At 44.1% G+C, this 27,893-nt stretch overlaps 1 protein-coding gene and 2 long non-coding RNA genes across 3 annotated transcripts in view; 2 read left to right on the plus strand and 1 right to left on the minus strand.

Annotated features, from left to right (window-relative positions):
* The window catches only part of LOC116528608, a 20,224-nt gene extending 16,854 nt beyond the window's left edge, over positions 1 to 3,370 (minus strand). Inside the window, exon 1 of the long non-coding RNA XR_004259114.1 lies at positions 3,357 to 3,370. This is a non-coding gene — a long non-coding RNA (uncharacterized LOC116528608). The remainder of the gene's footprint in view (positions 1 to 3,356) is intronic.
* Positions 3,371 to 15,255: 11,885 nt separating this feature from the next.
* LOC116528610 lies at positions 15,256 to 20,875 on the plus strand. The gene is made up of 2 exons (XR_004259115.1): positions 15,256 to 15,458; positions 19,182 to 20,875. It is a non-coding gene; the product is annotated as an uncharacterized LOC116528610 (long non-coding RNA).
* Positions 20,876 to 22,773: 1,898 nt separating this feature from the next.
* On the plus strand, positions 22,774 to 27,566 carry SIX1 (SIX homeobox 1). Its single transcript, XM_032245939.1, has 2 exons — positions 22,774 to 23,644; positions 25,670 to 27,566. Exons 1-2 carry the CDS (start codon positions 23,085 to 23,087, stop codon positions 25,962 to 25,964), a joined length of 855 nt encoding a protein of 284 aa, XP_032101830.1. The 5' UTR covers positions 22,774 to 23,084; the 3' UTR covers positions 25,965 to 27,566.
* Positions 27,567 to 27,893: the final 327 nt, after the last annotated feature.

A 27,893-nucleotide genomic window follows, 5' to 3' on the forward strand; every position in this document is an offset into this window, starting at 1 on the left:
AGAGAGAGAGAGAGAAAGAAAGAAAGAAAGAAAGAAAGAAAGAAAGAAAGAAAGAAAGAAAGAAAGAAAGAAAGAAAGAAAGAAAGAAAGAAAAGGGAGAGAAAGAAAGAGAGAAAGGAAGAAAAAAGGAAAAAAGTTGATATGACCATATTTATGAGACAAAGTATACTTTCAGGCAAAAGTATTACTAGAGGTAAGGAAGAACATTTCATAATACTAAAAATGTTTGCTTCAATAGGAAGACCCAACAATTCTAAATTTGTATGAACATAATAACATAACTTTAAAACATATCAGTTGAACTAAAAGGAGAAATAGACAAATTCACAATCATAATTGGATGTTTTCTTTTTCTGTTTTTTTTAGATAGAGTTTCGCTCTGTTGCCCTGGCTAGAGTGCAGTGATGGGATCTCAGTTCACTGCAACCTTATACTCCCGGGTTCAAGCAATTCTCCTCCCTCAGCCTCCCAAGTAGCTGGGATTACAGGCACCTGTTACCACATGTTGCTAATTTTTGTATTATTAATATTATCATTATTATTTTTAGTAGAGATGGGGTTTCTCTATGTTGGGCAGGCTGGTCTTGAACTCCGGACTTCAAGTGATCCTCCCACCTCAGCCTCCCAAAGTGCTGGGATTACAGACTTGAACCATCACGCCTGGCCTTAATTGGTTTTAGTACACATCTCAGTAACTATTAAAAACGGGAAGATCAAAAAGTCAATACAGATATATTTAAACAACACTATTAAGCAACTTGACCTGATGGATATTTATAGAACACTATACCCAGCAACTGCAGAATGCACATTCTTTTCAAACACATAACCAAAGATAGACCATATGCTCGGGCATAAAGCAAGTCTTAAAAAATCTCGAAGGACTGAAATTATATAGAGTATATTCACTGACCACCAGAAATCAACAGAGAAAGATAAGCAGAAAATTCCAAAATGTGTAAAAATTAAGGAACATACTTCTAAATGAACTGTGGGCCAAAAAATAAATCACACAGAAAACACAATATTTTGAATTAAAGAATAATGAAAATAAAACATCAAAATTTGTGAAATACAGCAAAACAGTGCTTAGAAGGAAATTTATGGTTTTTAATCCCACAAAGATAATCCAGGCCCAGATGTCCTCAAAGGTGACTTCTTCCAAATATTTAAGAAGAAATAATGACAATCTTTCTCAAACCTTTTCAGAGATTAGAGAAAAAGAGAACACTTTTTTTGTGGCTAACATATTTTATTACGGCTAACATAAATCTGATGTCAAAACAAAAATATTTTCTGCATATGGAAAGGATTATTAATATAATTTTTAGAAAAATATAAATAATACATTATATGTCATAAAATTATATTTTATTATAAAATTATAAACACACTACAACATTAGCAAGTTGAATACAGAGATATAAAAAAATAACATATTACCAACTATGGTTTATCCAAGAAAACCATATAAGTATCTTAATCGATACAGAAAAAGCACTTGATAAAATATAACAGCCACTCAGGAAAAAAATGCTCAGCAAATTAAGAATAGAAGGGAACATTTTTTTTTTTCGAGATGGAATCTTGCTCTGTCACCAAGCTGGAGTGCAGTGGCGTGATCTTGGCTCACTGCAACCTCCCCTTCCCAGGTTCAAGAAATTCACCTGCCTCAGCCTAGTGAGTAGCTGGGACTACAGGCACACACCATCATGCCCAGCTAATTTTTGTATTTTTAGTAGAGACGGAATTTCACCATGTTGGCCAGGATAGTCTCGACCTCTTGACCTCGTGATCTGCCTGCCTCGGCCTCCCAAAGTGCTGGGATTACAGGCATGAGCCACTGTGCCCAGCCAGAAGGGAACTTTTTTAATCCAACAAAAACTATCTACAAAAAGCCCAGAAACAACAGCTGACATATTTAATGGTGAAACATTCAGTGCTTTTCCTCTAAGGTTCCACTGCAATTCTGTGGTAGAAAGTACAGTTTTTTTTTTTTTCAACACATGAGGCTAGAACTCTTGGATATCCATATAGAGAAAAATAACTTGATGATATGGTTTGGCTGTGTCCCCACCCAAATCTCAACTTGAATTTTATCTTCCAGAATTCCCACATGATGTGGGAGAGACCCAGGGGGAGGTAATTGTATCATGGGGGCTAGTGTTTCCCATACGATTCTTGTGTTAGTGAATAAGTCTCAGGAGATGTGATGGGTTTATCAGGGGTTTCCACTTTTGCTTCTTCCTCATTTTTCTCTTACCACCACCATGTAAAAAGTGTCTTTCCCCTCCCATCATGACTCTGAGGTCTCCCTACCCATGTGGAACTGTAAGTCCAATTACACTTCTTTTTGTTCTCGGTTTCAGGTATGTCTTTAACAGCAGTGTGAAAATGAACAAATACACTTGACCTCTACCTTACACCATATCTGAAAATTATTCAAGATTGCTCATAAATATAAATATCAAATTTAAAAAATCAAACTTCTAGAAGAAAACATAGGAGAGAATCTTCATGACTTTAGGGTAGGTAAATATTTCCTAAACAGGATAAAAAGACAATAACCATAAAAGAATAAAAACAATTGGACTACATGGAAATACATTTTTTGTTTACTAAAAAATATCAATAAAAGAGTGAACAGGCAAATCACAAGCAAGGATAATATTATCATTATCTATCTATCTGACAAACAGGTCTATTCAGAATCTATAAAGAACTTATACAAATCAAATAAGACAAAAATATTTTTATAAAGAATGGGCAAAAGGCTTGAACAAGTACCACACAAAAGAGAATATCCAAATGGCCATTATGTGTATGAAAAGATGGACAACATCATTATTCTTCAGGAAAGTGCAAATTTAAACTATAAGACACCATTACACATTTACCAGAAAGTCTAAAAACTTAAAAGACTGAATACTGAGTATTGGGAAGAATGTGGAGCAACTGGAACTCTCATACGATGTGAGTGTAACTTTGGAAAACTGTCTGGCAGTGTCTATTAAAGCTAAACACACACCTACTCTATGACTCAGCAATATTTTGGCCAGCTTTATTGAGGTATAATCGGCAAATAATAATTGTATATATTTACAGTGTACAACATATTTTAATATATGTATACATTGTGAAATGACTGTAATCATTTATACTACAATCATACTATAATCAAGCTAATTAACATATCCATCATTTCACATAGTTACCTTTTTTGTGTGTGGTAAGAACATTTTGAGATCTACTCTCTTAGCATTTTTTGTGTATATAATTAATCATAGTCACCATGTTGTACAATAGATCTCCAAAACTTATTCATTCTCTTTAATGAAAATTTTGTACCCTTCAACCAAAATCCCCCCCTCTCCCTCCCAGCCTCTGGCAACCACCATTCTACTCTGTTTCTATGAGTTTGACTTTTTTAGCCCTCATTTCATAGATTTTAGTGAGATTGTGCAGTATTTGTCTTTCTGTGCCTGCTTTATTTCACTTAGCATAATGTGCTTCAGGTTCATCCATGTTGTTGCAAATGACAAGATTTCTTTCTTTTTTAAAGCTATGTAGTATACACATTTTCTTTATCTATTCATTCGCTGATGGACATTTTGGTTGATTACATATCTTATTTATTTATTTATTTATTTATTTATTTGAGATGGAGTTATACCCTGTTGCCTGGCTGGTGTGCAGTGGTGCAATCTCAGCTCACTGCAGCCTCTGCCTCACAGGTTTGACTGACTCTCCTGCCTCAGCCTACCGCGTAGCTAGGATTACAGGCGCCTGCCACCACGTCCAGCTAATTTTTTTTTTCGTATTTTTAGTAGAGATGGGGTTTCATCATGTTGGCTATGCTAGTCTCGAACTCCTGACCTCGTGATCCACCCTACTTGACCTCCCAAAGTGCTGGGATTACAGGCATGAACCGCACCTGGCTGATTACATATCTTGGCTATTGTGAAGAATGCTGCAATAAACCTGGGAGTGCAGATATCTCTTTGACATAATAATTTCATTTCCTCTGGATATATACCCAGAAGTGGGATCGCTATATCATATGATAGTTATATTTTTAACTTTCTGAGGAGGCTCCATCCTGTTTTCCCTAATGTCTGCACTGATTCACATTCCCACCAACAGTGTACAAGGGTTCCCTTTTCTCTGTGTACTTGCAAACACTTATCTTTTATCCTTCTGATAGTAGCCATTCTAACAGATATGAGGCAACATCTCACTGTGGCTTTAATTTGCATTTTCCTGGTAATTAGTGATGCTGAGCATTTTTTCATACATCTGTTGGTCATTTGTATGTCTTCTTTGACTTAGCAATTCAACTTCAGATACGTGATCAAGAAAAATGAGTATTTATGGCCAGTAGAAGACATACACAAGTATGTTCACAGCAGTTTCATTCATTCCAGTAAAAAACTAGAATCAACTCAAACGTCCGTTAGCAGCAGATGGATAACTAATCTAATTTGTAGTCATATGATGGAATATAACACAATAATCAAAATGAATGAATGGCTGATATACACAACAGCACGAATGAGTCCACGGATAATTTTCTTTTTTTTGAGATAGAATTTTGCTCTTGTCGCCCAGACTGGAGTGCAGTGGCATGATCTCGGCTCACTGCTACCTCCGGCTCCTGGATTCAAGCGATTCTCCTGCCTCAGCCTCCTGAGTGGCTGGGATTATAGATGCACACCACCATGCCCAGCTAATTTTTGTATTTTCAGTAGACATGGGGTTTTGCCATATTGGCCAGGCTGGTCTCGAACTCCTGACCTCAAGTGATCCGCCCAACTCGGCCTCCCAGAATGCTGGGATTACAGGTGTGAGCCACCACGCCCGGCCTTCACAGATAATATGTTGAGCATAGACACCATAAAACTGTTTGCTTTCACTGATATTAAATTCAAGAACAGGCAAAATGAATTAATATTACAAGTCAGCATTTAATATTAGAAGTCTTCTGACTTCTAATAATAATTCATTTTGGCCTGATTATCACTGGGTAGGTAGGTAAGAGAGAACTTTCTGAGGTATTAATAGTAGAAATGTGTTATATATCTGGATGATGACTACGCAGATAATACATATATTAAAAAGCCATCGACCTGTATACTTTAGATTTGTACACTTTCTTATCTCATATTTACTTAGACATTCTTTTGAAAGATGCTAACTGCATTAATAATAAAAATGAAAAATTTTAAACTTGCCACATTTCCCAAATTAGATGGGCAAAGATTAAACAGGCATTTAGAGAAAGACAGTTTTTTGTATATTGTCAAGGATAGTACAAAATGATACACATTTTTGAAGGCCAATCTAACAATATTCAACAAAATATTAATACATCTACCAGGGTCAAGCATGGTGGCTCACACCTGTAGTCCCAGCACTTTGGGAGGCTGAGGTGGAAGGATTGCTTGAGTCCGGGAGTTCAAGACCGGCCTGGGCAACATAGTGAGACCCAGTCTCTACAAAAAATAAAAAAATTAGCTGGGCATGGTGATGTGCATCTGCAGTCCCAGCTACTCGATAGGTTGAGTAGGGAAGACTGCTTGAGCCCAGGAGGTGGAAGCTGCAGTGAGCTGTGATTTTGCCACTGAACTCTAGTCTGGGCAACAGAGTGAGATGCTGTCCCAAAAAAAAAAATATATATATATATATATATGTATATATATATGTATATATATATATAAAATATACGCGCGTGTGTGTGTGTGTATATATATATGTCTGTATGTATATATATCCATGTGTATACACATATATGTAAATATATATATATATATATATCCTTTGACTCAGTTTAACTTTTAGCACTTTACCCTAATAAAATATTCATACAAGTACTCAAAGATATGTGTGGAAAAATAGTAATAAAACACTAGTTATACAATAAAAATCTCTGGGAAAAAAGGCATGTTCCTCAGTAAGAAAACAGTTAGATGAGGCTGGGTGCAATGGCTCACGCCTGTAATCTCAGCACTTTGGGAAGCCAAGGTGGGTGGATCAGCTGAGATCAGGAGTTCAAGACCAGCCTGGCTAACATGGTGAAACTCCATCTCTGCTGAAAAAAAAAAAAAAAGAAAAAAAGAAAAAACTAGCCTGGTGGCACATGCCTGTAATCCCAGCTATTTGGGAGGCGGAGGCTTGAGAATCGCCTGAAGCTAGGAAGTGGAGGTTGCAGTGAGCAGAGATTGTGCCATTGCACTCCAGCCTAGGCAACAAGAGTGAAACTCTGTCAAAAAAGAAAATAAAACAGAAGGAAAGAAAGAAAGAAAGAAAAAGAGAAAGAGAGAGAGAAAGAAAGAAAGGAAAAGAAAGAAAGAAAAGTTAGATAATTAAAATAATATCCATGAAATATGTTATAGCCATTAAAGAGCTTGAGGTTTATCTACATGTTTTGGTCTACTAAAAACGAGACTGTGAACTGTGTAAACAAAGATGGGAAAACTTAGGCTTCCAGCCCCCATAGCCATTTACTTAGCTACTCTGTCTCAGTGTCTTTATTTGTAAAATAAAGTTAACAATATTGTTCTTTCTGATCCAGCTCACAAGTGAGGATCAAGTGTAAGACGCCCTTTGAAAGACAGAAAGTGCTATGGAAGTGCAAATTGTTATTCCTGACATAACATTCTCTTTTTAACTAAAGCTTTATTTCTCTTAAATAAACACTCAGTCCAGATTTATTTTCCCTATCACTGATTTAGACCAGTGTTTCTCAAAATGTAGGTAGCAAAATATGGGCATTAGATCAAAATGGATGCGGAAACATTACTAAAACTACTGAGCCCAATCTCAAACTACCAAAGTTTTGGAAACTCTGTTTTAGATAGAAATGGGCATTAAGGCCATCTTTCCTCTTTCATTTAAAAGAATCTGGGCTAACTCTTATTCATGGAGGCCTTCAAGTTTGGCTTTCATCTGTCTTGGCTTATCATTTGTCCTCAATGCAGGAGTCAAATGAGCTGGTAAAGTAGTACAAATGGTACCCTCATTTATGTAATCCCAATAGCAGCCAAAGAACATTCAATGAAAAGAACAATGTGATTGTCACTTTATAGACAAACATGAAACCCAGTTTAGCTTTAAGAATCGTAGCTGTTGGAAAACACCATCTCCCGGGCAGCTGCTTTGGCTACTGTCCGCAATTAATTTAGCAGAGTTTCAAAAATAGAAAGCAGCCTCCGTTCTGTTATATAATAAACAGTGCTTTATTTGAAATGACAATATTTACTTTTCCTATAGTGAACTCCAGCAGCCTACTAGGCAGCAGGCAAACAGTAGAAATACCTAAAATGGAAACTTGAGAAAGCAGTTTAGCTAGTACAGTTTACTCTTCCTACTTGACCAACAAGTAATTAGAAGAGCCCTTCCATGTTACTCACATTTTATCTAGTTTGTACAGGATCATGGATTCCATAAGACTTACTATCATCATGCACATCTTTCTTGTTTTGATGTGTCTTGAAACATGCAAGACAGATGTGAAATAATGAGTTCTCCAATATTCAAGTGTTTAAGCAGAGCTGAGGGTTGTCCCATCAAGAATGCTTTCTAAAGGATTCTACTAAAATTGGCAGGTTCAACTGTTCAACTGCCAGTTGATTTCTCAGCCTCTTCCAACAGCAAAGAGTCTGGTGTCTATGTTTCAATTATCTTATTTTCAAGTTATCTTTAAAGGGAAAAAAATTATAAATTATTATTAACTTTTCCAGTAAACTCTCTTTTATAAATGAGAAGTTGTGATTTATGTGTTCTTTATTATAAAAAACTCTTTACGTACCTTTATAAGCAGCAAATGACCTCTATTTGCAATATAGACAACCACAGTTTTTTTTGTTTTTTTGTTTTTTGAGACGAAGTCTGCCTCTGTCGCCCAGGCTGGAGTGCAGTAGCAAGATCTCTGCTCACAGCAACCTTCACCTCTGGGTTCAAGTGATTCTCCTGCCTCAGCCTCCCAAGTTGCTGGGACTACAGGTGCTCACCACCATGCCTGGATAATTTTTGTACTTTTAGTAGAGATGGAGTTTTGCCATTTTGGCCAGGCTGGTCTTGAACTTTGGACCTCAGGTGATCTGTCTGCCTTGGCCTCGCAAAGTGCTGGGATTACAGGCATGAGCCACTGCACCCAGCCTGGACAACCACTTTTAACTTCTTCATAGAGCCTATTTTCTACTCCTTTTATCATATTGTGACAACTCTCCAAAGCATCTCCATTTCTTGCAAATCTTGAGGGAGGGGAGGTCTAATTGAGTCACACTATTCCACAGGGGTCATGTACAATGATGAGATGTTTAAGATTTTTTAGCTTTTTAAGCTGGCATTTAGCTGGCAATACTGGCTACTCTGCATTGTTCTTTGGAGAATGAGATTTGCTTAATTTTTGCAACTGGTGCTTTGATTTTCTTCAGAGGTTGTTCTTTCTTGTCACTTCTGATCTGGTGTCACTTCCTATTATCTCATTTAGCAAAAACAATCACTTAAAAAAGGACAAATAATTTCATATCTAATTACTAGGTAGAAATATTTTAATTCCTACAAAAATTTTCAGAAACCCAAAGATTCTCCTTCTATCCTGCCAAAAATCTAATCTACGAGTCCTCTTTAAAATGGTACAAAGAAAAGTAAATTTCGATTAAGTAAAAATTTGAAGTTTAGACTTTATTCATGCTGATTTGTCATGCCTCTCTCTTAGGCAGAATGGATGTTTACTCTCAAAGGATAGTCCATCGACTAGCTGCATTAAAACTATCTGAGGTACAGGCGGGCATGGCAGCTCACGCCTGTAATCCCAGCACTTTGGGAGGCCGAAGTGGGCAGATCACCAGAGGTCAGAAGTTTGAGACCAACCTGGCCAACATAGTGAAACACTGTCTCTACTAAAAATACAAAAATTAGCTGGGCATGGTGGTGAACACCTGTAATCCCAGCTACTCTGGAGACTGAGGCTGGAGAATTGCTTGAACCCAAGAGGCAGAGGTTGCAGTGAGCCAAGTTCGTGCCATTTTACTCCAGCCTGGGCGACAAGAGCAAAACTCCGTCTTAAAAAAAAATTATCTGGGGTGCTTGTTTGCTTGTTAAAATGAGGATTTCATGGTCCCACTTTAAATTGAGGGAATCCAAAACTCTAAGGGCAGGGTCCAGTAAAGAGTATTTTATAAATGCCTTAGGTCATTTGCATGTACAATACAGTTTGTGAAGCATTGCCCTAAAGATCCACCAAATTCTTAATTTCTAGTATATCTTATATTTTTTTCTCCTCAATAAACCAAAGAAGGAATTGTAAGCATTGAAAGTACAGGTCAAATCTTGTCATAGAATGTGTATTCTATTGTAACACTGTTTGTGATCACTTAATAGCTCCTGTGTGGGACAGTTAAGCTGTAGTAATTACCTCATGGTTCTGTAATCTGTATGTCTCCTCCCACATGACATTTGTACCAACTAAGACTATGGCTTATTTCCAGACAGAATGGAAGAACTACCAGATCTAGATAGACTGATGCCACTTCATGTTACATTATTTTTTTTGGCCATTTAAAGACATTTATAAAGTTTCTCATAAATCTTGACTCTGAATTATAGAGTATAACTTAAGGAAAAAAACATTTTACAAAAACTCATTAAATCCAAGTCATTTTAATCACTGACCTCTTTAAGAAAAACTGCTTTTTACATAAATTGGGAAGGATCTGGGATTTATAACCCTTGGCCCCAAACTACCTTTGAATTACATTACCTTAACCAAATTATGCAACCCCTCTGCCACAGTGTTTTGGATTTTTTTTTTTTTTTTTTTTTTGAAATAGGGTTCTGCTCTGTTGCCCAGGCTGGAGTGCAGTGGTACTATCATAGCTCACTACAGCCTCAAACTCCTGAGTTCAAGTAATACTCTGACCTCAGTCTCCCCAGCAGCTGTGACCAGAGGCATGCACCACCACTCCCGGTTTTTAAAATTTTTTTGTAGAGACAGGATCTCACTATGTTTCCCAGGCTGATCTTGAACTTCTGGGCTCAAGTGATTTTCGCATCTCAGCCTCCTAAAGCGTTGAGATTACAGGCTCAAGCCACTGTGCCTGGCTTTTGCTGTTTTTGTAATAGAGATAATCACTGTTTATGGTGAGGATGATACTCCCCAAAATTTTGAGATGGATGAAATCAGGCTTGTAAAATGTTACATGTTCTTGAATGAGGGATGCTAAAAGAAATGAAAATCGGGCAGGTGCGGTGGCTCACGCCTGTCATCCCAGCACTTTGGGAGGCTGAGGCAGGTGGATCGAGACCAGCCTGACCAATATGGTGAAACCCTATCTCTACTAAAAATACCGAAATTAGCTGCACATGGTGGTGGGTGTCTGTAATCCCAGCTACTCGGGAGACTGAGGCAGGAGAATCACTTGAACCTGGGAGGTAGAGGTTGCAGTGAGCTGAGATCGCACCACTGCACTCCAGCCTGGGTGACAGAGTGAGACTCTATCTCAAAACAAGCAAACAAATAAAAAGAAATGAAAATTATTAGTATTCCTTTTACAGGCCTTTAATGAGTTATTAACCTATCATCGATGAATCTGCCTCTTGAAATATTTCACTTGTTGTTTTTTCAGCCTTACTGGAGTGACACAATCTGCTCACAGATTTTCCTGGATTATTTGGGGAGCTTTAAAATTTAGTCAAAATGAAAAAGCAACATGATCTCCCTCCCAGACATACATGCACACACACATATGCATGCACATGCACTCCCTAAGACCACAGTGTGCATCTTTATCTCCATTTTCTATTGACTAGATTGATTGAACTTACTAAACCATTTGGGTCATCAAAGCCTCAAGTGCTTTGGGGTAGCTAAAGTATCACAAAGTCCACTAGCTCATTAGCAGTAAACCCTAATGTAGCAAAGTGATTAGAAATAAATTATTTACTTGATGTCATTTGGTTGTAAAATCATCCTGCCCATCTATAGTTTCAGTTGCTATTATGCAAAACTGTTCTTTTAAAATTTTGCTCATTCAAAATTAAGGATTTTTGAGAATCCGATTAGACACAAAGCAAAACCAACACCTATCTGCATATCGCCATCATTAAATTCTTCAGTAATGAGGAACCCCTAGTTGGCTCCACAGAATGTTTAAAGATTGTTCCAATATTTTCAATTTGCAGAGTGGGAGAAAGAATTTTAAATTATCATTGAGTCTACTTGTTTAAAGTTGATTAGCATACATTGTTGTGTTATTTTAAAAGTTAATTTTATAAGCACAAAATACATAACTTTTATGAAAAAAGAAGAAGAAATTGGAAAAAGAATCAGAATCTGATATATACAAATAAACAGATAAAATGGATTGACAAGGGCTAGGCGTGGTGGCTCATACCTGTAATCCCAGCACTTTGGGAGGCTGAGGCGGGTGGATCACCTGAAGTCAGGAGTTCGAGACCAGCCTGACCAACATGGTGAAACCTTGTCTGTACTAAAAATACAAAAATTAGCCTGGCATGGTGGCAGGCGCCTATAATCCTAGCTACTCGGGAGGCTGAGGCAGGAGAATTGCTTGAACTCAGGAGGTGGAGGTTGCAGTGAGCCGAGATCATACCACTGCACTCCAGCCTGGGTGACAGAGTGAGACTGTCTCAAAAAAAAAAAAAAAAGGGTTGACAGGTTGGTGGGCATGGTGGCACATGCTTGTAATCACAGCTACTAGGGAGGCTATGGTGAGAGGGTTGCTTGAGCCCAGGAGTTTGAGTCCAGCCTGGGAAGCGTAGCAAGACCCCATCGCTAAAAAAGGAAAATAAATAAATAAATTGACAGATACCAAAAAAAAAAAAAAAAAAAAAAAGGCGGGGGGGAGGAATGTATGTAATGGTGTGCTGAGGCTACTCTTTTGGACTGTGGGTTCATATGAAAAAAAAAATGTTCTGGGACTGAGTAATGAATCACTATTGAGAAGTCCCTTATAGGGTTACATAAAACTATTTATATCCATCTTTACAGTGGCTGGAAAGAGATCTGGGGATAGATAGTTCAGTTGCTTTGGTTTTTTGTTTTGTTTTGTTTTGAGACAGAGTCTTGCTCTGTCATCCAGGCTGGAGTGCAGTGGTGTGATTTAGGCTCACTGCAACCTCTGCTGCCTGGGTTCAAGTGATTCTTCTGCCTCAGCCTCCTGAGTAGCTGGAATTACAAGTATGAGCCACCATGCCAAGCTAATTTCTGTATTTTTAGTAGAAATGGGGTTTCACTATATCGATCAGGCAGGTCCTGAACTCCTGACCTCAGGTGATCTGCCCACCTTGGCCTCTCAAAGTGCTGCGATTACAGGGGTGAGCTACTGTGTCCAGCTAGTTGTTTTGGTTTGGTTGACTTCACTTCTTGAACAAATTTGAGGGTGAAACAATCACAAATGTTTCTCATATTTTCTGAACAAAAAAGTGAGATGTTAGCACTTTTTTTTTCAATACTATATCTACCATTATAGCATCTGTTGGGTAGTCTTAATTTCAAGCCTTCTAGAAAAAGCAGTATATTCTGATTTGAGAGTTTCTCCCACATGGTAAAAATAAAATGTGAAATTTCAGTAACTGGCATGAAGAATTTTAGTAGTACTCAGGAAGTTTTCAGAAACTAGTGTTTTCATAATATGGAAGTTTCGATGTTTTGAGGTTCGGTAAATTATGAGTATACAAGAGTGAAGTCTAAATTACCCATTCAGAAGGGTAACCCTATAGCCCACATGTCTGGATTCATGTATGCAGATGGACAGATACACTTCATTTCTCCTGGGAAGTTGAGCTCTAAAAAGCTATCACTCAGAACAGACAGTTTTATGATTGCATGAAAAGAAAAGGAAAGACGACAAAGTTGCTATAAAAACGAAAGGCCTTTTGGAGTATTAACAGCTGAAAACATTAAGATTTCAATGAAGAAACAAAAATCAGCGTAAAACTGCAAATTAAAAAACAAAAGAAAAGAAAAAATCTGTGCAGAGGGTTTGAAGCATATGGACACCCACCCAGTTAGCAATGAGGGCAGTGGGAGCCCCAGACTTTAACTTATTAAAGATGACCTTTCCCCTCTCTAAAATTTCAAAGCTGACGTTTCAAGTGCTGAGCAGACTGTGTGCCATATGTAACATGACCTCAGCTCCACTCTGCCTGAGCACTGATGGCATCACTAATGAGAGGTGAAAGGTCCTTTTCTTGCAGCTTTTTCAGAAATCCACCAATTCTTGCCTGTGAAGTAAGGCTCCTCCCTCTTCTCTCTTGGTTTCAAGAGAACTGCATTTAATACACAGCCTCAAAACACTTTTATTACCGTCAATTTGCTTATAGCCATAGCCAAATGGCAGGATGTACAATCGCATGCAGAAGAAAATATTTATTTTGACTCAGAAGGCAAAGGGATTAAGAGAACATTGTATTAACTTTGCCTTTCATCTATGTTTTAAAGGGAAAGTCACCCGAGGCATCCATTGAAGTTCTATTATTTAATAAAGAGTATCAGAGACTTTTAGGACACCAGGTGTGTGTTTAACTGAGGGGAGGAAAGAAAGGGAAGAAGCTACATGAGAGAGAAAAGGCAGTTTTCACAAAGCTGCTTCAGAGACTGCAAAAAGATGTATGTGCTGGAATCTGTTACAGGCATTCCTAACAGCCAGCCTCCTCTACCGTCCCCCCACAACCTTTTTCTGCTGCTTGGAAACAAAATAGCTTTTTTTCCAAGCAGGTTGTTATCATATTCATGGCATGGTCAATTTCCGTTTGCCAAGAAAACATTTAGGCTGATCAAAGAAATAAGAAAATCGGCTGAATAGAAACAGACGTTCCCACAAGAGAAGCGTCTCTCAACGTGAAGAGGCAGGCGGACTGCAGCCCACCCAGTTACTCCTAGGAAATAGTTCTCCTGCCAAAGGCGGAACTACGAGGCCACCTGGATTCTGCTTGAGGGGCTACAGAAGAGTCAAGACTTCCAAGGAAATTCAAATAGAGACTGGAGTTTGAGGCGCTCTGGCGGCAGACGTGCGATCGGTTCTACTATCTATGTACAAGCCAAGAAGGCCTTTAGCTATGGCCCCGAATCCAGAGCGACCTTTCAAGACAGAAGATAAGTGAGTCTGGGATCCTTTTGTTTTGTTTTGCCTGGTTTACTACGCTCATGGAAAGGCAAGAGCACATTATCCTGGGTAGGTGACAGAGAAATAAGTACTTTTGGAATGGAGCGATAGCTGTTTCACCCGAATTAATACAAGTTCAGGTGTTTATTTATTTATTTATTTTGATGTGTGGATTGGGGTGGAGAATGGTTGATGGTTGTCTTTGGGACCTTATTGGTCTCTGCGTGTGCTCCCCGGCCAGCTGGTCACGGTAAATGAGAGGGTCCTCCATCTCTTCGCTGTTCCTGGGCAATGCTCGGCCAAGCTAAGTCAACTTGCAGCGCTTCGACGCGAAACGACTGGCTGAGGTCGCAGCTCCCCGCCGCAGGTTCCACGAAACCGAGAAGCCCGCTCGGCTTAAAGAAAGAAGATCCCGATTCCCCCGCTCGCCTTGGGCAAATTGGGGTACCTCATTCGCCAGCGAAGCGTCGCTGTCCTTATCCCAACGCCTCCAGTTTTTGGAGGGAAAAGTGAGAGAGGGATGGCCCTGAAAGAAGGCGACTATGGGGACAACTAAAGAAGCCAAAGAAAACTCCCTCCTAGCGAGTCCCGTCCTGGGCTACGTGGCGCTGGCGAGGCCAAGGTGGGCCGAGCGGTCCCCGGGCTTTGGGCCGAGAATCCGCTCAGCTACCCTAGCCCCTTCCCGCCGCGGGCTCTTCACCCCGGGGGCTCGGCCGGGCAGATTTTCCTTTCTGTTTGTTTTTTTTTCGTTTCGGTTCTTGCCGGCCTGGCGAGAACTCCTTTGCCAGGAAGACAGCGCCCTCTTTCTCCTCCGGCCGCGACGCCGCCAGCCTACGCCGGCTGTCTGTCTGCTTCACTGACCTCTCCGCGCCTCCTGGTGGTCCCCGCCCTCCAGGCCCCGGCCCTTCTTTCCTCACGCCCTGACGCCTATGGGCCTCACGCAACGCCGGAGAAAACAACCCAAGAGAACAGAGGGCAGGGGCAGAAGCCGGCTCGCGTCCCAGCCCTCAGGCCCGCCCGGCGAGATAGAGCGACCTTTGGCTACAAGCCTGGGCAGAGCCAGCCCCGGCGCAGACGCGGCGCCCGAGAGCTCCCGCGCAGCCCGGGGGAGGGAGTTTCTGGCGCAGGCGGCGGGGCGAGGGGTGAGGCCCAGCTCCTCGAGACCCCGCGCCGCGGCGAAGCCTCCCCGGCGCCCGCGCGCGGTTACTTGGCTGCGTGCACGCCCCTGGCACAGCGGCTTATACTGAGGCCCAGGATCAGCCCGCGAAATGTGGACCCGGTCCTGCACGCGGGGTGATAGGTGAGGGTGTCGGGTGAACTTGAGTAGAGGTAGGGAAAGAGCTTACGGCCTTCTTCCAAGTCCTAAAAGCGTCCCTCGCAGTCCCCCTGCTTGCTGGCAGCCTCACCCTGCTGGCTTCCAGGAGGGCTTTGCCAAGCACTGCAGCGGTGTTGGAAACCTTGTCGCAAAGTCCAAGTCTAGGCGAGTGGTCGAGACGCGCGGAGGGGCATGGGTGAATGGGCACCTTTCCAGCACCCGCTACCCTGTATCCCTTTTCCCACTGCTCAGAGGACTGGTGATTCAGACAAATGCCGCGCGGCTCGTTTGGGAACAGAGGCAGTGGAGCTTCTGTCCGCGAAAATCTGGATCCTTTAGAGCCCAAACAATATGCTCGTGTGAGAATGCAAAAACAGATCCCACAGCGTGGATACGCACCGACAGAGGTACAGGCCTGAAGTGCTCCCACCCCCGAACTCCTACCCGCTCCTGGGAGCCACAGGGGTAGTTCGCTTTCAGCTGACCCTACTGCGCAACGCAGGCGGCTCCCAGAAATGCACTAATTGAGTCACAAACCACTGGTCGCCAGGAACAAAGCGATCCATCTCAGCAGCTCAGCGCCCAATTTGTCCGCAGCACTTTCTTCCGCAATTCAGAAGCATTATCTTGTTTTAAAAAGTATCACGGCAGAGACGTGGCAATTATCCTGAGCTCGGGTTACACTAAATGGCTTAGGCTGAGAAATGGAAGAATACAAAATGCCGCGAACGTGCAGATTGCCTCGCTGCCGAGCCTGGACGGGGGTAGGTGAGGCGAACTAGAGCTTTTGGCAGGGGAGAAGGGAGGCAGGCGCAAGTTCCCACTCGTGATCGTCTCCGAGTGGCACCACCGAGAAAGGAGTGTTGGCCCTTTATCTCTAAAGGCTAAGGATTTCCAGAGACGAATCCCCAAAGGTCGAGGGAGAAGAGGTCATATCCCAACCTGACCAGGCCAAGCTTCTGGTCTCAGGGTCTGGGTTTTGGGTCAGGAACAGGTTGGGAACTTCAGGCACTGCTAGGATGAGGAACAGGAGAAAGGTCAAGGGTTAGTAAATGAGATGGGGAGAGGGGCGGGACGGAGATTCAGGTCTCTCTTCAGGACACCCACTCCGCAATTGGGGAAGAGGAAAGCACGGGAAGAAAACCACCCGAAGGAAAGAGAAGCTGGCTCTTTACAATGGGAGAAGGCGTTTACTCCTGAACCAGGGGCAGGCCTGCGCCTGGGTAGACGCTGTAGGGTGGGAACGCTCGATAAATGGCGAGAGTCCCAGAGACCACCAGGCCTTTCTGCACCAGGAAAAAAAAAAGTCTGCTCTAAGAATCTTCATCTCGGTCCACCAGGGTGAGTTTGGGCCTGGAAAATGGGGAGAAAGAAAAGAGAGTAACGAGGTTTTCGGGTGGCGGCGCCCTGCGTGCAGACATCTGCTCTCCCCAGCCGCCCAGCCTGCTGTGGCAGCCACGCTGTGCGCAAGTGTCTTTATCCTTCAGCTCAAACCAGCCCCCACATCTTGAAGTAATCAGCAGCCGAGAAGAGACTCGTCCCCCTGGCATCTCAGGTTAAAGAAGGAGGTCCAGGAAAATGTGGTAGAGCCATTACAAGAAACCCGAGCCGCAGTCATCAGGGACTCCAATTGCCATCGCATTAGGATTGATTAGAGACCAGCAGTACCGTAATGACCCGGAAAGAGGGGCAGCCGGGGATTATTAATATCAGAACGGAGGGAGGGAGCAAAATGGGGAGGGAGAAGTTTCAAATTACTAGGATTTATATGTAAGTCCAGGTTTACCTGAGGAAACCAGATAGTCAGTGAATCACGCTAACGATAAATCTAATTGCATTTCAAATTTCACGAAGCCTGATTTTTTGGAGAGTGGAGTAAAAGCATCATGAAAACCAAGCCAATATCTTAGTTTTTATAAACACGTAGTTTTATAAGTTTATTGTAAGAATCCAAGCGAAGAGATAGGGAGGGGCGCTAAATGCCTGCTTTCCTTATCATTGGGCCTCCTTACCATTTGGACTTCAAATAGCTTGATTTTTTTGCTCGTGGGAGTGCATTTTTGAGTCGCTTTGGTTCTTCCCTCCAGCGATATGGGGCAATGGAGTGGACATTTTTTTTTTCAGAGCGTCCAGAGGAGGAACAAACCAAAATGTAAGTGAAGCAGTAATACATCGGTAGTGGTTTTTGTTTTTTGTTTTGTTGAAGACGTGAATGATCAGGATCCCAAGGAGATGTGTAGAAGAGAGTGGTTTGTCTCCTTCCTCCAACTATGAGCCAAAACAAATCAGCCCCTGATGGTCCGGGCTGAAATGTAGCTCACTGGATAATTAACTCCATCTTTCCAGTCCACCCTAACTGTTTATTTAGTGTCACCCTGCATTACCGTCACTAGCACTTTCCTCTGAACAGGAGGAGCTGCAGGCTTTCACCTCCCAAAAGGAAATTCTTTTTAGCTTAGACAGATGTGGTATTCAGGATGTACATAAGTTGAGAAAAAAAGTTGATTGAAAATTCAATGGAAGATAAGCAGTTTTGGAGAGTTTCATTTCATAAACCTACCCTAAGGAGATATTTTTAAAAACAGGGAATGGGGGACGGGGCTCAGAGTCCCTTCAATTCTTAAGAATTGATTCATGTGACATCCCGGCTCCAATTTCCAGAAAGGTAGTTGGCATATGATGTTGAGTAGGGTCTTTTAGCTCAAATCTGGCGATTGGTCAGAGCTTTCTGAGAATGCAGCTGGTCAGTCCTTTTCTCAGGTGGCCAATACACCTTTGCCGGCCCTCCCTGAGGGCCATGCCATCTATTGCTAGCCCTCCACTCCCTGTAAAAGGTCCTCGCCCTGCCGACTACAGCACCCAGACTTGAGGGTCTATTCTCAAGAGAACCTACCAGCGCTGCCTCAGTGGGTGATATCAGCACACTCTGTGGAACCTCACAGTGCCCAGTCTTGGAGAGAAAGAAATGAGTGCCAAGGGGGCGAGGGGAGGTGGCCGAGAAGGGAAAGGGGGGGAAGGAAGAAGAAAGAGGAAGAGGAAAAACAATGAGGAGGAGAAAGAGAGGAAGAGAGAGGTAAAGAGAGAGAATGAAAGAATGAGAAACGGGTTCACATACAGACAATGAGCGAGCGTTCTCTTTCAGATGGAGAAAAGAGTTAGAGACACACTCTAGGAGAGACTCGCCGCGGGGCACACGTAGAGCGAGAGAGAGGATAACTCCGCCAAAGACAGTTCTGTTCCCCTCCAATTTGAGCTCCCTCCCAGCGCTTGACACTCAGTCAGTCCGTCAGTGGGTCTGTGTATCTATCTCTTTCTCCCTTCCCGGACCTCGAGACAATACGGAGATGGCATTTTAAGGAGCCGCGCGGGGCAGCAGGGTTTTCAGCGGCAAGCCTGGCTCGCAGCTGGCTCTGTTTGTCCAGGTGTGGGAGGTGGGGCGGGCCCGCGGTCGCCCAGAACCTTGGGCCAGCGTAGCGTTTTCGCACCAAGGAAGTGGGAGGCTCTGCTCTCGAGCTTCCCGCTTCCAGGAAAAAACGTCCTCCCTCCCTCCATACATAAATGCACTTGGGGAACAGACAAATCCTCATTGTTCAGAAATAAGCTGAGGAGGCCCGCCTGCTCCCCTCAGCTAGGCAGAGAGAGGCAGGGAGGGAGGCGGGGTGGGGGGGGCGGCGCGCGGATCCGGTGTCACGTTGCAGATTCCCACTAAAGATAACGAAACGTGATCTATTTTTCAGAACAGCAAGTGGATGGGAAAGAACTTGACAACACAAAACTCATTTACTAATGGACTGGTTTTGGGTTTCTCTTCTCTGAGTCCGCAAATCTCTCTGCCTGGGCCCCAGGCCTATTCAGACCTCGCGGGGAGCGGCGTCCCCCAGGAGCAGGTGGGCTGCTGCTCCGGCGCCACGCCGGTCTTCGGAGCCGGAGTTCCCAAGGGTCGAGAATTTTGGCACTTCAGCCCGGACTTGGGGAGTCTCCGCACTGCCCCAGAGCGATGACACTAATTTATTGAAGAAACACCTCTCTATGCCCTCCCCTTCCAAATATTTGTAGGTAGAATAGGATCCTCACCGTCGTTTTGGATGGTGAAAGAATACCAAGAAAGCGGCCAGGGAGCCCCCAAGTATCTTGCTCCAAGCCAGAAGGGAAACAACAGGGTCCCAGCTAGGGGTGTTTGCATCAAGGCCTATGTCAACCCAGCCTAGAAACCCTAGCAACTGCTAATGCTATCCCATTGAATGCTTTTTCATCGGCTAATTATACGCACACGGCCATTACCTGCGCAGAGGAGGCACTGAAGAGCCAAAACCCAGCATCGGCCGCTCCTTGCCAGGGGTGTTCCCTCCCGAGCCGCTCAAGGGTAGCAGCCGGCTGGCTAGAGTTACTTGTTACCTTTAAATTTCCAACGTATCTCTGCTTTTCGTGCGATTTGCATTGACAGCAAAGGTTTTATGTTAGCAGAACAACTCAAACCTTTCTGTGTGCGATTTAAAATGGATCATTTGGTTTAGGTGGTTTGTGAATTCATATCATTTTACCTCTTTTAGTGGTTTTCAGTGGGAGGTTCCATTTTGGGAAACCTTATATATCCGAGCCAATAATTAACATTTATAACAATTGGTTCCCCTAACCAAGGAATCGAAATAGCAGGTAGGCTCCTTGGTATAAAGTGCATAGCACTTTCCCTTTCCAGTTACGTGATCTATTGGATTAAGCGGGAGGAAAAAATGTCGGCGGGCCGAGTCACGGCCTCCGAGGAAGAGCACCTCTTCTCTTCTACCGGATTCCCGCAATCACAGCTTCTACACGTGGTCTTCCCAGTTGATGCCGATGTCTAGTACGTCCTGGTTCCTTTTGAAGACAGATAAAAAGAAGTGGGTAGGGAGGTCTGGAGGAAGGGTAGGGGGGGAAAGGTGGTCCTATTCGTGTCTAATTGCCATCTCTCTGCTCTCTGTCATCCTCTGTAAATTTATACCTGCCCTTGTTTGTCCAGGCTATGCCTCATTTCCTTATACAAAATTGTTAATTACAAAGCACACCCCACACTCAACATACTGTTTGTCTTTTAAGAGACGTGATTGTGCTTAAAGACCCTCCCCCACTGTAATTGTGTGCACTTGCTCCAGTCTTTAGGGTATTAACTGTATTAACTGATTTTTAGAGACGGGTTTAAGCCTCCGTTCCGGTCCTCACACAGCTGCCATGTCAATAAGGACTGTTCCAAGCAGAGACATTCCTTCTGGGAGGACACTGCAGCTCCTTAAGACCTCATGTGAAACATCATAAGCACTAAAATAAGACAGTGAGGGAAAATTACCAGCCACATGGCTCTGGGCTTAGCAGTGCCAGGCTTCCAGTTTAGAAAGTCACTGGGCAAACTATATGGCAGAGGCTCTTTAGAAAGAATGCACACCCATTAAATGCATTTTTTTTTAAAGCCTAAGGTAATGAAATATCAGCATCTACTTCCAACATCTAATTGCATGGAATACGCAAGAGTTTCAAGGATGCAGAAAGCATTATGTTCAGTAGAGAAGCAGCTTCCTGTGTACTTGGAATCTCCCATGTGGCAGCCCTGAGGTGGGAACCCTTTATGAGTTTAGAATATATGTTGCAGGGTGCACTGGACTGGGTGCATCATTTTAAAATCATACTAATAATAAAAGGGGAAACCCAGACACTGCTTCTCCTTCTTCCATTTGCATTTGAATATGCAAAAGTTTTGTAGTGCTGAGCTCTTTGGCTGAAGGAATCAAAACATATTTAAAGAAGACAAGCTAGTTTAAGGAGCCTACAGTTTGTTCGTCACCACTCTCTAAGAGGGCGCATTGAAATCAAAAGCATTTTTGAAGTGTACTTAGAATTCTGTTTTGAACTTATCTAATCAGAGATAAGCATAGTCATAAAGTCACTCTCCTTCCACCATTTGGCTTCCCTTATCTCCATGCATTGTTCTTATCTCCCGCTAGTCTCAGCTACTGACAATAGATTATCTTTGTTTAGAGAGGCTAATTGTTTTTAAAATCTTTTAAATAATTGCTTTGGAACTAGGTGTGCAAATGAGGCTTAAGATAATTACAACTTCATTTGTTTGTGCAGTTTTACTAAGTATTCTCCACACATAAACAAAACAGCAGATGATGGGACTTAAATTGCAGTACGTCTCTCACTCCCTGGCAGCAAAATAGGCCAGCATTGCAACACACACACACACACACACACACACACACACACACCCCTCTTTATTTAATCTTCTTGGAGCTGCTGTCGTCCTCGCTTTGAGGGCAGTGTCCCTCTCAGAGCAGGGCAAGGATTATGTTACAACCGGACGGTTATTGGAGCCTGGCACAGTTTTATTTAATTTACACCACATCCAGCGCCTTTCGTACGAGGTTCCCAAAGCATTTTTGCTAATAGCAAGTAAAGCTTCTGGGCATTTCTCAGTAGCAAAGGTGGCACTGGAAATCGCCACCACACAGATGGGGAAATTGAGTCCAGTAAAGCTTCAGGAACCTGCTGGTTTCCACTGCAGAACATTAAGATAACAAATGATGAACGCTCGGAGACTCTATGTGCTCAGCAAGAATGCTCTAAACAGCTCTTCGCCTGGTCTCAAATCATGGAGGCCCTTTGTGAACGTGGGAAACGCTGTCCAACTGCGGGTACTTGTGCCCTTTGGAGGGTGGTGTGGGGCAATGGGGGGAGGGAAGGGGAAATTGGGTTCGGCTCCTCGAGGCGAAGCCAACCCAAAAAGAAGCCACTCTTCCAGAGACTGCAAGCAGGGACCCTGGTCTACTCTTGAATTATTTATCGCGTTCCATAGCTATTCATCAATCTATTATTTATTCATTCGAACATTAAAGTAATTAAATATGAGCTCACCGGGAAAGGGCAAGTCTACAAGGAATGAGGACAAGAGTACGGAGGGAGAGGGGAGAAACGAAGGTTTGAAGTCATTGATTTGTGCGGAGTTGTGCGCGACTCCGGGTAGGTAATGCTGGCAACGGGTCCCGCCTTGCAGGGTCCTGAAGCGCTCACCCACTCCCTACCTCCCCCGACCTCCGCAGCGCAGCTCAGACCCCAACTGGATTCCCACCTTTCCTCTTCCTTCTCCTCCCACCACTCCCTACCCCCGCAGCCCTCGCAACACCCCCCTCCCCACCACCACCACCACCACCACCACAACTCCTAGCTCCTCAGCCTCGCCCTCCCCGAGCTGGGCGGTGCGGCCTCGCTGCCCGGCAGGGCGGTGCGCTGGCTGGCCAGCCCCGGATAGGCGCCTCCCGCAGCCAATCAGCGTGCCGGGGACGCTGCGCGCTTTAAGGCAGCGGCCGGGAGAACAGAAACCAAGTTCCCCGGCAACTAGCAGCATCCACCGGGCGGGAGGTCCGAGGCAACAAGGCCCTAAAGGCTACTGAGTGCGCCGGCGGCTCCTTGTTCAGCGCGTCCCCTACTCTTCTGCCTCCTCCTCCTTGGCCGTCCACCTCCAAATTCCGACTCGGATTTTCGCCTTTGCAAAGCCTAGGGAGGAGGTTAGGAACAGCCGCGCCCCCATCCCCTGCGGCCGCCGCCCCCTGCTTCTCGGCTCTGCGCCCAGCCGCGTGCGCCTGGGCCGTGCGCCCCGGCAGGCCCCAGCCATGTCGATGCTGCCGTCCTTTGGTTTTACTCAGGAGCAAGTGGCATGCGTGTGCGAGGTTCTGCAGCAAGGTGGAAACCTGGAGCGCCTGGGCAGGTTCCTGTGGTCACTGCCTGCCTGCGACCACCTGCACAAGAACGAGAGCGTGCTCAAGGCCAAGGCGGTGGTCGCCTTCCACCGCGGCAACTTCCGTGAGCTCTACAAGATCCTGGAGAGCCACCAGTTCTCGCCTCACAACCACCCCAAACTGCAGCAACTGTGGCTGAAGGCGCATTACGTGGAGGCCGAGAAGCTGCGCGGCCGACCCCTGGGCGCCGTAGGCAAATATCGGGTGCGCCGAAAATTCCCACTGCCGCGCACCATCTGGGACGGCGAGGAGACCAGCTATTGCTTCAAGGAGAAGTCGCGGGGCGTGCTGCGGGAGTGGTACGCGCACAATCCCTACCCCTCGCCGCGTGAGAAGCGGGAGTTGGCCGAGGCCACCGGCCTCACCACCACCCAAGTCAGCAACTGGTTTAAGAACCGGAGGCAAAGAGACCGGGCAGCGGAGGCCAAGGAAAGGTACGCGGCGTGCTTCCTGCGACTCGGGTGACCCTAGGAAACCTTCCTTTCCCCTCCACCCCCTCCCGCCACCGCAGGCACCCGCCACCAAATCCTCACCGCTGGCCGAAGCCCATCCACCGGGCGGCGCGCAGGCTTCCGCCGCGCTGCTGCGAAAGTTCATGAACTCTGAGGTTCCTTGTGAAGGTTGGGGCCTCATTTGCTTTGAGCACCCGCAAGTGGGTTTCTCTGGGATGTGAGTGTCGGGAAATACTGGCGCTAGGTTTGTTTTCCATGCCTCCCTGGCTGGCTGCGGCGGGGAGTGGTGGGTGGAGAGTGACTTTCTAAATCAATGGGCAGGGAAGCGTTGATTGGTGTCGCAAGGAAAGAGGTTCGGTGGGAGCTAAGGTTCGCGAACCTCTCTCCTCTTCCTCCCCGGAGGGGTGAAGCTGGCCTGAACATCGGCCCTGCCCTCACTCCCGCCCGGTTTTACACGGCTCTCTCTTGATAGTCTTTTGAATCAGAGGTCGCCTGCTTCATTTCTCTCTAACTGGACAAAGGGAGGAGTCCTTTAAAAATACACTGAAAAGAGAGCTTTGGGGAGAGGTGGCGCTGCATTTACTTCCCGGAGCCCCAAATTCAGAAAGGGTTGATTCTCGCAGTGTTCGCTCGCTCGTGGCCCGGCGCTGCAGCCGGGCGGTCTGGCTGTCCGCGCCGCCTGCCCAGACGAGGAAGTGATCTCCAGTCGCAGCCTTCTCTCGCACTGGAGCTCAGAAGGCAATATTTAAAAAATTGGTCTCTAACTTCCCCCACCTCAGGGCAGCACCTTCGTCACCTGGCCAGGCTCCTTCCGTTCTCTGTAGAGTTTCCGATAGAGATTCAGAAGAACGGTGGGGAGGTGGCTGTGGCGGGGAGAGCGCTCCGCGAAGCCAAAGAGTTTGGGGGAAACCTGAGCGCAGGGGCCGGTTAGGTTCCTTTGTTTGCTTCCAAGCCTGGGGCCCGAAGGTCTTGCTTCCTTTCCTCTCTGGGTGGAAAACCACAGAGCTAGGATAAATTCAGCTGAAATGGGCTGGCCGGGAGACAGAGATTGTGAGGATAAGGGAAAAGAAAGGAGGAGACAGGCGCTAGGAGTCGGGAATACGGGGCAAGCACTCGGAAGGCGAAAGCTGCAAGAGCAGCGAAATCCTGAAGTTAACCCGGACCGAGTGCCGGGACCTCGCCCGCTAGCAGCCTGTGCCGCGCGACGGTTTCCCCTGCCCAGAAAGGATGAGTTGCTTTGGATGTTGGTAAAAAGTTTGAGAGGGGGTGACAAGGGGCTGAAGAGTTAGCAAGTAACACAGAAACAGAGATTATATAGTTGCGGTTAGCGTTTAGTTACAAAACGGCCGTCCTGTAAGTCAGGCCATAGGGCCGACTCCAGATGAAATCAGAGAGACTGGCTGCGCTCCTTGTGTTTATTCGGTCACTGGGCCGCTCTGGGCACCACTTCCCGTGACCTGTCCTGTGTCTGCAAAACCACCAACTCTGGGCTGGGGCAGGAAAACTGGATGTTTGTCTCATACTGGAACAAGGCAATGGGCTTGATTCACCCCAAACATTTGTGCATTGGACTCTGTCCTCTGTCATTTCTTTATCACCAACATCCATTTATTGAAAGATTTTCAAACTTAGTTACATTTAAACATGGTATTAGTTGATATGTATTTAAATGTAACTGCTGGAACAAAATTTAAAATGTATATTTTGTATGTTTCAAGTAAATCCTGCTAATCTATCACTTCCTGAAATCTGGAAGAGAAAAGGACCTGGCTCCTAACAGGAGGCTCTGTCCGTAGCTCTCCGTTTCTCTAGGCTCCTCTGACTTCACACCTCCCCCATTACCCTTGGGGATGGGTGGAAGGGTAGAGCTCTTCCATTTGGGTTGGTGACAGATTGCACAATGGCTCTTTCCTCCTTCCAGCTCCCCTCCCTCCATCTCACACTTTTTTTAACCTTTTTTTTTTTTTTTTTTTTTTTAACCATATGGTGTTGTCCTCTATTTCTTAGGGAGAACACCGAAAACAATAACTCCTCCTCCAACAAGCAGAACCAACTTTCTCCTCTGGAAGGGGGCAAGCCGCTCATGTCCAGCTCAGAAGAGGAATTCTCACCACCCCAAAGTCCAGACCAGAACTCGGTCCTTCTGCTGCAGGGCAATATGGGTCACGCCAGGAGCTCGAACTATTCTCTCCCCGGCTTAACAGCCTCGCAGCCCAGTCACGGCCTGCAGGCCCACCAGCATCAGCTCCAAGACTCTCTGCTTGGCCCCCTCACCTCCAGTCTGGTGGACTTGGGGTCCTAAGTGGGGAGGGACTGGGGCCTTGAAGGGATGCCTGGAGCAGCAACCACTGCAGCGACTAGGGACACTTGTAAATAGAAATCAGGAACATTTTTGCAGCTTGTTTCTGGAGTTCTTTGCGCATAAAGGAATGGTGGACTTTCACAAATATCTTTTTAAAAATCAAAACCGACAGCGATCTCAAGCTTAGTCTCCCTCTTCTCTCCAACTCTTTCCACTTTTGCATCTTCCCTCCCAATGCAGAGATCAGGGGAAAAAAAAAAAAACCCAAACAAACAAAAGCACCCAGGCACCCAGTCTCAGTTCTGCGCAACTGATATGCCTGCTTCAGCAGTCTTTCTTTTTTTCAACGAATGGGATTTACAAATCAACTGGATTGTTATTATTTCCTTTTAATTTATTTATGGAGAAATGTGTTGTGAAGAGGAAAAGGAAATGAAGAGAGAGAAACAAAAAGAGAAAGGGAGATAAAAACAGTGAAAATAAGAGCCTCCAGGCTTGGAGGAGCTGATTACATTCTTAAGGTGAATAGGAAAAATACAATCTGTAACTTTCTTTGATAAGGAAAAATTGAGTTTACATTTTTCATATTTAGTGTTAAACAATTTAATGTAGATTAAAATAAAAGAACAGTATTAGGAGGAAAAAACAAGTGCCTAAATGTCTTAATGCTCTCTTTGTGAGAAAGTTAGAAAGAGACATGACCATTAGTAATGCAACTATTTTCAAATTTAGTGGAATTTTTTTGGTTGTTGTTTGTTTTCTTGGGTTTTTTTTTTTTTTAATGATAAACTCTAAAATTGTACCAATGTGAAAAAAACACTTTCCTGAATGCCATTACTCATGTCCTCAAAGCTTTCATATCTGTAGCCTACTCCTGTTAAGGGTTTCTCCTATTTCTAGTTTCTAGTTTGCAAAGATATGCCAAGGAATCTTGGCAACCTGGTATTTGTTACTAAAACAGCATGTGTTTTCAGGTTTCTTTTCTATTGTACCTAAAGCAGTCTAAATTAAAACTTAGTAGAACACCAGGAGTATGATTCTGTTTCTAAAAGGTGAGTGGTGTACTGCTGTCATTGGGCCCTATTTTTTTTTTTTTAAATTAGTTTTTTTTCTTTTTTCTTAATGGTGGCTGTGAATTGCAGGGTACTTTGAAGGCCATCATCTGAACCAAGAGTAGTAACTAGATTAATTATATGACAGAAAGAGAGTGAATTTAGCTTTGGGATATTTATTTACTTTTATTATTTAGATATGCAATTTTGTTTACCACTGTCTCTTCACAGCATTCATATGTTAACTAAGCTCTTTTGTGTTGACAAGTTTATGACAAGACTGTGAAAGTAAAAATAATTTATCTGCTTGAAGAAAAAACGGGAAGGAGAACAAGAATAGAAACATTGTGAATTAATTTGTACAAATAGAAAGCAGACCAGCAGGACAGGAGCTCTTTTGCAGTGGTGCCAGATAGTGTCCAGAAAAATCCCAGTAATCATGTAGGCTCCATATTATTTTTGTCTGGGGCAAAATGATGTATCTTCTGTATTTAGCTTTTAAAATTAGTGAAACAAATGGCATTATTTATTAAAATTCTACTCAGGATAACAGGATTGGCTTGCTTGTGCTTTGTAAAATATCGTTCCCTAGGGAAGGTATTTTCTCACATGACAGTTTCATAATTTTGATTTTTCCCTATCTGTAAGTGTCACCATTAATATATTATTTCTTTTTTACTCTTTCCCATTCTTTGCTTTGGCCTAGAAAGCTGAGGTATGTGGGGGAAATCAAGGCCTTCTTATTTTTTTAAACTGTCAAATAGCATTGAGTTCCAGGGAGAAATGGTCACTGTACTTAACTGTAGACACTTTTACTTATAAAGTCGTTTTTCCCCCTCAGTGATGGACAGATGTGCACACAGCCGCTCAGAGACCA

This window comes from Sapajus apella, unplaced genomic scaffold (assembly GCF_009761245.1).
Source record: "Sapajus apella isolate SASKATOON/1434 unplaced genomic scaffold, GSC_monkey_1.0 scaffold59, whole genome shotgun sequence".
NCBI classification, from domain to species: domain Eukaryota; kingdom Metazoa; phylum Chordata; class Mammalia; order Primates; family Cebidae; genus Sapajus; species Sapajus apella.